The 10,755-nt window shown below is 57.7% G+C and overlaps 1 protein-coding gene across 1 annotated transcript; it reads right to left on the reverse strand.

Moving 5' to 3' along the window:
• Positions 1 to 3,589: 3,589 nt before the first annotated feature.
• Positions 3,590 to 10,677, reverse strand: LOC131817957 (cytochrome c oxidase subunit 4 isoform 1, mitochondrial). The gene is made up of 5 exons (XM_059151898.1): positions 10,538 to 10,677; positions 9,307 to 9,380; positions 5,366 to 5,533; positions 4,678 to 4,809; positions 3,590 to 3,844 (listed from the first exon to the last, which is right to left on the reverse strand). The coding sequence occupies exons 2-5, from the start codon at positions 9,377 to 9,379 to the stop codon at positions 3,708 to 3,710; spliced, it is 510 nt and encodes a 169-aa protein (XP_059007881.1). The 5' UTR covers position 9,380; positions 10,538 to 10,677; the 3' UTR covers positions 3,590 to 3,707.
• Positions 10,678 to 10,755: the final 78 nt, after the last annotated feature.

Here is a 10,755-nt window from a genome sequence, read left to right on the forward strand (position 1 = left end):
GACACAGGAAGCGGACAGGAAGCTGACAGCTGATAGAAAGCAGGTAGACAAGTAGCAGACAGGAAGCAGATAGGACACAGGAAGTAGACGGGAAACAGGGCACAGGAAGCAGGAAGCAGATCGGACACAGGAAGTAGACAGGAAGCAGATAGGACACAGGAAGCAGACAGGACACAGACAAGGAAGCAGCAGGTGACAGGAAGCTGACAGGACACAGGAAGCAGATAGGACACCGGAAGCAGACAGGAAGCAGACAGGACACAGGAAGCAGACAGGACACAGACAAGGAAGCAACAGGAAACAGGAAGCAGGCAGGTGACAGGAAGCAGATAGGACACCGGAAGCAGATAGGACACCGGAAGCAGACAGGACACAGACAGGAAGCTGACAGGACACAGGAAGCAGCAGGTGACAGGAAGCCGACAGGACACAGGAAGCAGGTAGGAGGCAGATAGGACACAGGAAGCAGACAGGACACAGGAAGCGACAGGACACAGGAAGCAGACAGGACACAGACAGGAAGTGACAGGACACAGGAAGCCGACAGGACACAGGAAGCAGGCGGGAGGCAGATAGGACACAGGAAGCAGACAGGACACAGGAAGCGACAGGACACAGGAAGCGACAGGACACAGGAAGCAGACAGGAAGTGACAGGACACAGGAAGCCGACAGGACACAGGAAGCAGGCGGGAGGCAGATAGGACACAGGAAGCAGATAGGAAGTGACGGGACACAGGAAGCAGGTAGGAGGCAGATAGGACACCGGAAGCAGACAGGACACAGACAAGGAAGCGACAGGACACAGGAAGCAGCAGGTGACAGGAAGCGACAGGACACAGGAAGCAGACGGGAAACAGACGGGAAACGGCTCACAGAGCCACAGCCGATGCCCGTGACTTCCGCCTCCCGCCTGCCGGCCCTGGGAAGGGCCAGCTCCGTAGAAAGACCTCCTCGCCCCGTGTTTTGATAGATACCGTCAGCATGGCTTCTGGCTTTGCTCTCTAGTTACTGTTTTTATGTGGGGATTCACAGAAACTCAAAAAATATGTTGCCACAGGCTTCATCTTCCTGGAACCCCTTCCCCTTGCTGCCAACCGCTTGTCCCCAGACCGGGTCGTCACCGTGGTCACTGTCCCATTCGGCCGGCCGGTCTGGGCAGACCTGCCCTCACGGTTTCCGGTGCCCTTGCCCTTGCCCCTTACAGCACCCCCTTCCTTTGGCGTTCAAGCCCCTTCCCGGACGATGCCCGTCAACACTGACCTCAACAAAGGCCCGTTAGCGACACGTGCCCGTAACCGTCGCCTGCGAAGATCCGTTTCCCTGCTCTTGTCATAGTTTCACGGACGACCCCATTCAGGGGAAACGGTTGTCCCACTGCCTTCTGGCTTCCGGAACTGCCTGACACGGCAGCTACTGGCTGTCCCGTTGCCAGGAACGAGTTCTGAATCGTGCAGGGTAAAACGCTGCCAGCTAGTAACCAGGGGAGCACCGAGGGGCGAAGTCACAGTCAAAAGGGACGAGGTGCGTTTCTGACGGCAAGGCGCTCGCCCAGCGTGAGGGCAGCAGTGAGGCACGGACGCTGCACATGGCCCCGTATGGACACCCAGTGCCTAGGCCTGTCAGGAGCCCCAGGAAGCACGGGGACCCCTCTGGCCTCCAAGAAGCCAAGCTGGGTGCCGTTCCAATGTCCTCCCAGACCCCAGCCCCAGCTTGCATCCCCTCCCCGGGGCGCTCCGGCCCACGGTCGGACTTTCAGCGCCCTCCTCCCCGGGCCTTGGTCTGCAGGTTCTGGAGTCTGGGACCGTCTCCACCTGCCACCAGCACCTCTGCTCGTTTTGGCCTCTCCTACTCCCAGCTCACATGACATCCTCGGCGTGCTCTGCCCCAACCGACCCCAACTTGTCCCCACCCCCCTCCATCAGCCCCGAGGAGCTGTATCAAATCTCCCCATTCTGCCCATTGCTTTACTTGTCCTCTGTGTTTCTGCGAGCCCAGTAAGGGAAAGGGCTCCAAGGGTCACATCCTCTGTTACGCCCCACTAGATGGAGACGATCAGCCCATGGTCAAGACCTCCGGCCTAACGATGGCAGGCTAATCTAGCATGAAGCCGGCCTCCTCCTGAATTCCCGCCACAGTGGCAGGAAGATACGAGGACGCAGAGAACAGGTCTCCAGAGTCACAATGGACCCGACACTGACGTACAAGCGGCAATCATCTTACCAAATTCAAGAGAACAGGTTCCTCCATGGCGAGGGAAGGCCAGGGAGAGCATGGTTACCCTACGGAAAGTCTCGATCTCAACGAGATTCTGTTTGGAGCTATCCTAAGGTAGAAGAGTTTGGGGGTCAGAGGGACCTTCGAACACCGTCTCCAACATGCTCGTGTTCCCTCAGACAGAGCCCAAGTCTAGCCCCATTTAGCTCCATCATCTAACCCAGGGTAAGGGACCCTTTCTCTCAGGGTCATCCTGAACTGCCTGGCCCAGGTAGGTGCCCATCAATGGTCAACTACGGTCAGAAGAGCCAGCTGATGGGTCAGCAGTGACCTTGGGCCGGGTCAGATAGCTCAGCCGCACATGAGCCCACCCTGGAAAGGAACTGGAAATGGTTACCACTTGGCAGGAGACCTGAACTTTGTAGCTGACGCCATCCTGAGGCCCTGCTGGCCCCACACGCCAGCCCTCACAGCCAGACTCCTAGGCCCTGCAGACTCCAGCATCCCCAATCCCCAAGGTGGGCAGGGCCCCAAGAAAGAGGGAGCAAGGCCCTAAAGCAGAGAGACACTGCCATCAGGGACTTTACTTAAACTTGCCCTGAATTTTAAGTTGGTTCTTGCAAGCCTTCTTACTCCCTAAGGCCCTCTTCCTGTGACAGCTGACCTCTGGTCAAGCTCTAGAGCCCAACTTCCCCTCCCAGTGACAGCTGGACCGCTCCCAGGCCATCTCTGACACGACGGCTGCTGGGAGAGCCCGCAGCCTGCCCTCTGCGCAGCTCATCACACAGGCTGCTCGAGGGTTCCTCCTGCTGTTCCAGGCAGGGTCTCCAGGGATCAGCGAGGGGACCTGACATGCAGCGCAGGGGGGAGAGCAGCAGGGCCGTGGGATGTGAGCCCACCAGGAGCCTGCCGGGGTCAGAAGGACACTCCTTCCCCAGCACTGGCTTCACTGTTGCTTTCTAGACTAAAAGGCTGAAAGTGGCCAAGGAACCAAGTCCATCACTCAGACCTCAGGCCGGAGCTCAGGGCTCGGCTGACCTTCCCAGGCCTGCGGCCACCCACTTCCAACAACACTGACCATTTCAAAGAGGGGGAGGCCGGTCTCAGAAGAAAAGTAGCCACCAGGACTTCCAGGGATCCGCAACGGGATATTACGCTCCTGAAGATCTCCTGAAGAACCAAGCACCTCCCATCACAGGACCCTACACTTTTAGTTTTTCTAGGTTTAAAACAACTTAAACAACTTATCCCTTGCCACGCGTAACAACTTATCCCTTGCCACGCGTACCCAAAATATATTTACGTCAGGCACTCGGGAGAAACGATTTCCGACAGGTACTGTCACGCAGGCATCAAAGAAGCGACCACACAGCTCGTGTAGACTGCTCGTTTATTAGCACTGGTGCTGCGACACGATGGTTTCCAGGGACGCTGCTGAGCCATGCAGAGGTGGGACCGCGCGGTGAGGCTCGGAGGGGGGTGCAGACTCCTCTACTTCTTCCACTCGTTCTTGTCGTAATCCCACTTGGCCGAGAAGCCCTGAACCGGGCTGACCTTCATGTCGAGCATCCTCTTGGTCTGCTTGGCCACCCAGTCCTCCTCGAAGGTGTGCGGGACCGGGCTGTACACTAAAGCCCAAAACAACGTCATGAGACCACCGTGCCTGATGAAGCATCTCTGAGCCCACAGCTCCTGCGGGTCAGGTCCTCCTCAACGCATCACACCAGCCACCAGGCTTGCGAAGTCATCTCCCACACAACACCCACACACCCACACACACAGGCTCTGAATTCTGGGCACGGACAACTCTCGGTATTACTCCTTTGAGGATAAAAGATGAGTAATCAAGTTAGAGCCGAGAGCACCCAGATTTCTCCACAAGACGCAGCTCATGGGGCGCCCGGGCTAGCACAGGGTACAGACAGAGCCCCCACCAACTCGACTAGTGAGATCAAATCCACAGGCATAAGTAACCCATGTCCACAGCAGACCAGAAGGACAGGACTCCCGCTGCTGGGAATGAGAAAAGCCCATTCTGCCTGGACACAAAGAACCGAGAGAGACAGCACGGAATGAGCAGACAAGCCTGACACGGTCAAAGCAGAAACGCAGAGACCTGAGGACCCAGGACTCCACTTACTGAGATGTGCTCGTCCTGCAACGGAAACAGCCCTTCCGTGAGCATGCGCGCCCTCCCGCTCGATCAAACCCTCACCACGGCACCACGGTAACCGTCTGGTGAGCCAACACGGCGCCACGGAAGGTGGTTGCCAGAACAAAGCGGGGAAGTCATTCGCTGCCGAGCACAGCCTGGGCGCGTCGGAGCCCGCTCACACCTGGCTCCCCGCACGGAGGTGCCTGCCCCACACACACGCCCTCAGTCCACCCCTGCGCACCGGACCCAATCCGGCCCCGTGCGGCTGCGACCCGAGAGGCCAGGCCTGCGCCGCTGCCCGCTCACCGTAGTACTTCTCCCAAATCAGGATGAGCGCGGTGAAACCGACGAAAAACAAGGAGGCGCCCACGACCGTCTTCCACTCGTTGGTGCTCCGGTTCATCTCCGCGAAGCTCTCGTTGAACTTCATGCGGTACACTGCGGGGAGAGCACACGCACTCGTGGGAGCGAGCGCAGCCGCGCCCTCCTCTGCAGGGCGTTCCCTTTCTCCCCGCAGAGCCGGGGGACCAAGCGCGCATGCCTGTGCTCATACATGCCTACACGGCATGACAGAGGGGAGAAAATGCAGAGTCTGCTTTCCACAAAAAAACCCACAGTGAATTCCTTCCACGCATTCCTACGCACAGGATCTGCGTAATCCCAGAACTTCCACTCCCCTTCACCAACTGACAGCATATTGCTGGGCTCATGTCCCATCAGTAAGCCTCAGAGGCCCCGGTCCTGCTTGGCAAAGCGGCAAGAAGCCACAGCCACCAGACCCCCACCTGCCCGCCCCGCCCTGGGGACCAGAGCCCCGCGAGCACAGAGGGGCCTGGGCGGAGGCGCAGCCGGCCACAGAGCCAGGGCCCCACGGGACACAGCACGGCGGGCCCCCAAGCACGCTGGTCTCCGGGCAGCACCCCCCAGCTCGCAGCCCAGAAACCAGTCAAAATGCTCTCCCGCGCTCGGCGGACACTTCCGCTTCAATACCCACATTCGACTTTCTCATCCATGGAGAGGCTGCTCCAGGAAGCCTTCTCCTTCTCTTTCAAGGCCTTCTGGCCGGCAGAGAGGTTCCTCACGTGGGCCACATCAGGCAGGGGGTAGTCACGCCGGTCGACGTAACTCGGGAGAGCGTAGTCTTCACTCTTCACGACGCCTCCTACCAAACGCAGCGGACGAACGTGTGAATGTTCACATAGGTTCAGAGTTACAAAGCAAGGCACTTACGCCCTGAAGACCTCATTACCCTGGCGACCTGCAGCCTGTTTCAAGCGGCTCAGGGACAGTCGTGTGAAGGAGGGAGTGAGCAGGCCCGTCCTGTGTGGCCCAGACGGCAGAACGAGGGGTAATAGCAGCCCTTCGTACAGCCGACACGCACCTGCTGGGGCAGCTGTCCACGGGAGAAGCACAGCCCACGTGTGATGGGGCCACAGAGAGGGCACCCAAGGGCTCCCAGGACACCCTATTGGACTCGAGCAAGGCCCTTCTTTTTTTTTTTTTTTTTAAAGATTTATTTGATTGAGAGATCACAAGTAGGCAGAGATCCAGGCAGAGAGGGGGAAGCAGGCTCCCTGCTAAGCAGAGAGCCCGACTCGGGGCTCAATCACAGGACCCTGAGATCATGACCTGAGCCAAAGGCAGAAGCATAACCCACTGAACCACCCAGGTGCCCCGAGGAAGGCCCTTCTCTTGGAGACTCCAACGAAGGAGGAAGCACAAAACCAACAGAAAACCCATAAAAGAAACGTGTTCAAAGGTCAGAAACCGAAACATGTAACAAAACAAGAGACCCGTGTCCACTAGAGGCTGCAAGCAAAGGGCTCCACAGGGCATCAGGGAGCCACTCACTCCCGGGTTCGGGTTTACCAGGCACCTACCACACGCCGAGCGCCCTCTGGTCGTCTGAGACCAGGGAACGAAGACGGCTGGAGCACACGCGCCAGAAGCGGGATGCGAGGGACACAGACACGTCATCAGGGGTTACGGAGCGAGGGCTCAGGAAAAAGGCAAGGCGCAGCGGAGAAAGGGAATCGGGGGCGGGTGCGCATACAGTGGCAAAGACGACCCGACACTCAGGAGAGGGAGACCCCTGTGCTCGACGTGGACAGCCGTGCACCCGGTGAGTCACAGACTACGGATCTGCTCTTTTTCTAAGACTACACCGTGTGTGTTTCCTTACACATACACGACTGTACATACAAAACTCCTGGCAGGATAAACCCCACTGGTTGTCAGTGGGCAGAGGACAAAATGGGGTTTCTGATCAGATAGAAACCTCAGTGCCTTTAGACAAGCATGTATTTGGGTCGTACTCAAGGAAAGAGGAAAACAGTTCAGAAAGCAGGAAAGAAAGGATAACTTTACTTTTATTTAGAGGTTTCCCTAAATAAAACTGCTGAAATCTGCTTTTTCAGTTCTACCCTATACCTGCCAAGAAAACGTTGTGATCCAAACTGGCCTGGAAATATGAAGTCCTGTAGAAACAGGGGTTCCTCAGCATTTTGGGCTCAGTCCCCCACACCCCGCGAAGACTAGCATCCCAAGCATTCTTTGAGAGAGAGAGAAGAGACTTCTGCATTTGAGAGAGCATCTCGCCGTCTGTCCTCAACTGGGGTTTTCACTGAGGCTCTGCTGAGGAAGCCCAGGGTATGGGAGCTGCCCCCCCAATCAGACAGGTCACCGCACCAGCACCCGAGTGCAGTGGTGGCCGCCGGTGGTGCGTCACCATGTTACTATCCTGTGCAGAACCGGTCTGTGTCCTCAGGTAGGACCTGCATGACTAACAGTTAAAAACAAAAGGACAAGACTCGCTTGAGAGACTGCGGGGCCATCTGCCCACTGCACGAACACGCGACAACAAAGAGTAGGCAGGTCCTCAGCCGCACAGAGCTGGCACTCCAGAAGCAGAGACAGACAAAACACACAAACCTCAGTGTGTCACTCCCTTGAGCAAAGACAAAGCAGGGCGATGTAGAACAGGCGGCATCTTCACAGTGGCTGGCGAGGGAAGGCTCTTCTAAAATAACCTTTGCATTGAGGCTGACGAGTAGAGAAAAGCTCCCACCCATAGCTCTGGAGCTGCGGCAGGAGCAGCAGCTCGCCGCCTGCGAGGACTATACCACGAGGGGCTGGACACAGAGCAATCCTGGAAGGCTCGTGTGGGTACGCTGCTCCCTTCTTTCAACAGTGTGACATCAGAAAGGCTAGCTGCAGACGGTAACTGAGGCACAAGAAGCCACTCAAGGATTTCAAAAAGGAACTTTTTAGGGGCGCCTGGGTCATTAAACATCTGCTCAGGTCATGACCCCAAGGTCCTGGGATCGAGCCCCGTATCGGGATCAAGCCCCGTATCAGGCTCCCTGCTCAGTGGGAAGACTGCTTCCTCCTCTCTCTGCCTACTTGTGATCTCTGTCAAATAAATAAATAAATAAGAAGAAACTTGATTTAAAAAAATAAATAAAATTGGGGCGCCTGGGTGGCTCAGTGGGCTAAAGCCTCTGCCTTCAGCTCAGGTCATGATCCCAGGGTCCTGGGATGGAGCCCCACATCGGGCTCTCTGCTCGGCAGGGAGCCTGCTACCCCCCCTCTCTCTGCTGCCTCTCTGCCTACTTGTGATCTCTGTCTGTCTAATAAATAAATAAATTCTTTTTAAAAATCAAAATAAAATAAGGAAAATCCTAAGAAACAAAATAATTAAAATTATCTGTGTCCACAGCATTACCCTAGGCAGTTTAAGGAACAGAGGAAAATGTAAGACAACAGTATTAGCAATTCGAGGACACAACTTCAGGGAAAATTTCACACATAAAGCAGTTACTGATTATTGACCCCAAGATACATAAACCTTGCTCTCCAAATTATCACTATTTAAGCCTTGCACCTGACCCCTCACTAACACATCCTTCCCCGTGAATTTGCATCTCTCCTTTTGTTTGCTCTCCCTGTCCCTGGAATGCTGTAGCTATGGGAATATGAACTTAAACCTATGGAGGTTAGGGGCATCTGGGGGGCTCAGTCAGTGGGGCACCTGCCTTCAGCTCAGGTCATGATTGGGATTGAGACCCATGTCTGCTCCCTGCTCAGCAGGGAGTCGGCTTCTCCCTCTGCCTCTTGGCCCATTTGTGCATACCCTCCCTCTTGCAAATAAATAAATAAAATCTTAAAAACAAAAAACAAAAACCGAGGAGATTAAAACTACTAATCCTTGAGCACAGTGAAGCTTCCCCTCAAGAAAAAACATTCCTGAACCCCAGGCCAGGCTAAATGGTTCTCAAGGGCTGTCACTTAATCAAACACCGCCTTCACGGATCTGTCCCTCTCCCGACTGCGAACACCCTGTGCAATGATTCCTCTCGTCTTCTTTTTGTTCTCAATGCCTAACAACATCTGGTACAAAGATGCTCGATGAACACAAAACTAAACTTGCTACGTGCCAGGCTCCAAGCTAAGCTCTTTACTAATATTCCAGGTGAGAAAAGAGATCCCTGCACATAAGCTGCTCGTCCAAGACAGAAATGAGATTAAACTCGGCTCAGGCTAGGATGTCCAGGGTCTGCCCCTTCCATGCCCCAATAATGTAAATGATACTGAAGAAAACTGGTTGCGGTTTTTTTTTTGGGGTGGGGAGGAGATCATTAAAATCAAGTATGGTGGACATCTCTTGAAAGGGGTGGAACTTGAACCTGAAAAAAAGGGAAAAGGAAGGGAAAGACAGGAAAGAAACAGCAACATAAACTGAGATCGAGACTAGTACTCAGTATGATTTATAAATATTCTGTAATATTTTTACCTCCCCCTGAAGTCCCACAGCAGCGGAATCAGGCTCTCAGACCCCTTGGGTCACCTGTGTTTGAGACTGCAGCACGAGGGCTTACACACAGTGGGAGCAAAATGGAATGAGCTCGGCCGGCGAAGAAGAAAAATGAGACTTACCATGGGCTCGGACACACACGGAGGTGGAAATCGCCCGCTTGCCGAGGAGGCTGAACACTCTGGTAGCCAACATTCTGCAAGATAAAAACGTGCCCCTTCTCCGTGAACGCGGGCAAACACCTATTAGGGATTCCAGGGCATTTCGTTTTTGCTTTCTTCCCCACAGCACAGACGACCCATTCTTCCTTAGTGACCTTGATGAACCCAGAAATAACCGAACACGAGGTTTTTCTTAGCAGTCAACCCGCTTTTACGGGGCCGCCTTACAAACCGGACGCCCTAACATGCACACGCTCCGGGACACTAGGAAACCGGCTTGCTTGAAAGACAGGGAGGAGTGTTTTCCTAAGACTGAAGAGGTGGGAACTCGCCAGCGCTGGGTGACCCAAATGGGGTCCACTGTCCGGCGGAGGAGACACAGCTGGAAGGGACCGGCACGCAAGGCCCGCGCTGAGGGGTCGCGGAAAACCCGCAACGCGCGCAGCTCCGAAAGGGACATCGCGCCGGCCGGCTGCCAACACGGCCTGGTCCGCTTCCAGCCCCTGCGGACCACGCACGACCCGGGGGACCCGCCTCTGCCCTGGGCCCTCCGAGCTTCGGGCCCTGCTCCGCTCTCCCCCTCGCTCCCCCTGCGTGCACACGGACTCGCTGACGCCACGGAAGGGGCTCCGGGCGCCTCTGCAGAGCGGCTCCTCGGGGGCAGAACACACTGAAGCGCGCCGGCGGGCCCGGGCTCGCGCGCCCTCGTCTGCTCTCCCGGCCCGGCCCGCGCGTGGCGGACGCTGGGCGGCGGCGGGGCGGCGGGGCGGCGGGGCGGCGGGGCGGGGCGCCCCTCCCGCAGGCCCGTTAAACGCGGGCGGTGGCGCAGCCGTCGCCGGAGCGCTGCGGGCCCAGGCGGCTGCACGGACCCCGCGCCCCGCCCTCGGTCCGCGGGCGCTCCAAGGTCAGAGCCCGGCCGCAGCCCGCGGCAGGCGGCGCCAACGCGGCCGGGCCCGATGCTGCGGGGCGCCCCACAGGCCGCGAGGCGGCGGCCCCCCGAGCCCCAGCCCCAGCCCCGGCCCCGGCCCGGCGGCCTCAATGTCACCGGACTGCGAGGCCCAAGCCCGCTCCCGCCTGGCGCCGGGACGCCGAGCCGCCGGCACACTCGCCCGCTGGCTCCGGGCCCTGGCGCCCCCCGACCCCGCGGCGAGGGCCGCCTGCAGCCCGCCGCCGCTCCCCTGCCGCCGCTCACCTGCCGCTGCCCCCGCCGCTGCCCGCCGCGACCGCCGCGACCGCCCTCTGTGCCCCCGCTGCCCGCGACCGGAAGAGAGCGAGGGCGCGCGCGCGGAGCACCACGGGATCGAGGAGGACTCGGCCGCGCCGGAGGTCACCGGAACGGAAGCGGAGAGGCGCCGCGAGCGTCGTAAAAGGCCGGGCCGAGCCGCTTTACGGCGGCGCCGAGGGACGGCT

This window comes from Mustela lutreola, chromosome 16, assembly GCF_030435805.1.
Source record: "Mustela lutreola isolate mMusLut2 chromosome 16, mMusLut2.pri, whole genome shotgun sequence".
NCBI lineage: Eukaryota > Metazoa > Chordata > Mammalia > Carnivora > Mustelidae > Mustela > Mustela lutreola.

Excerpts from the sequence above, each read along its gene's own strand:
- LOC131817957 (XM_059151898.1), bottom strand. The coding sequence starts at position 9,379 with ATGTTGGCTACCAGAGTGTTCAGCCTCCTCGGCAAGCGGGCGATTTCC. Across the intron at positions 5,534-9,306 it reads CGTGTGTGTCCGAGCCCATG|GAGGCGTCGTGAAGAGTGAA; the intron begins GTAAGTCTCATT and ends TGCGTTTGGTAG. Across the intron at positions 4,810-5,365 it reads CATGGATGAGAAAGTCGAAT|TGTACCGCATGAAGTTCAAC; the intron begins GTGGGTATTGAA and ends CTCTCCCCGCAG.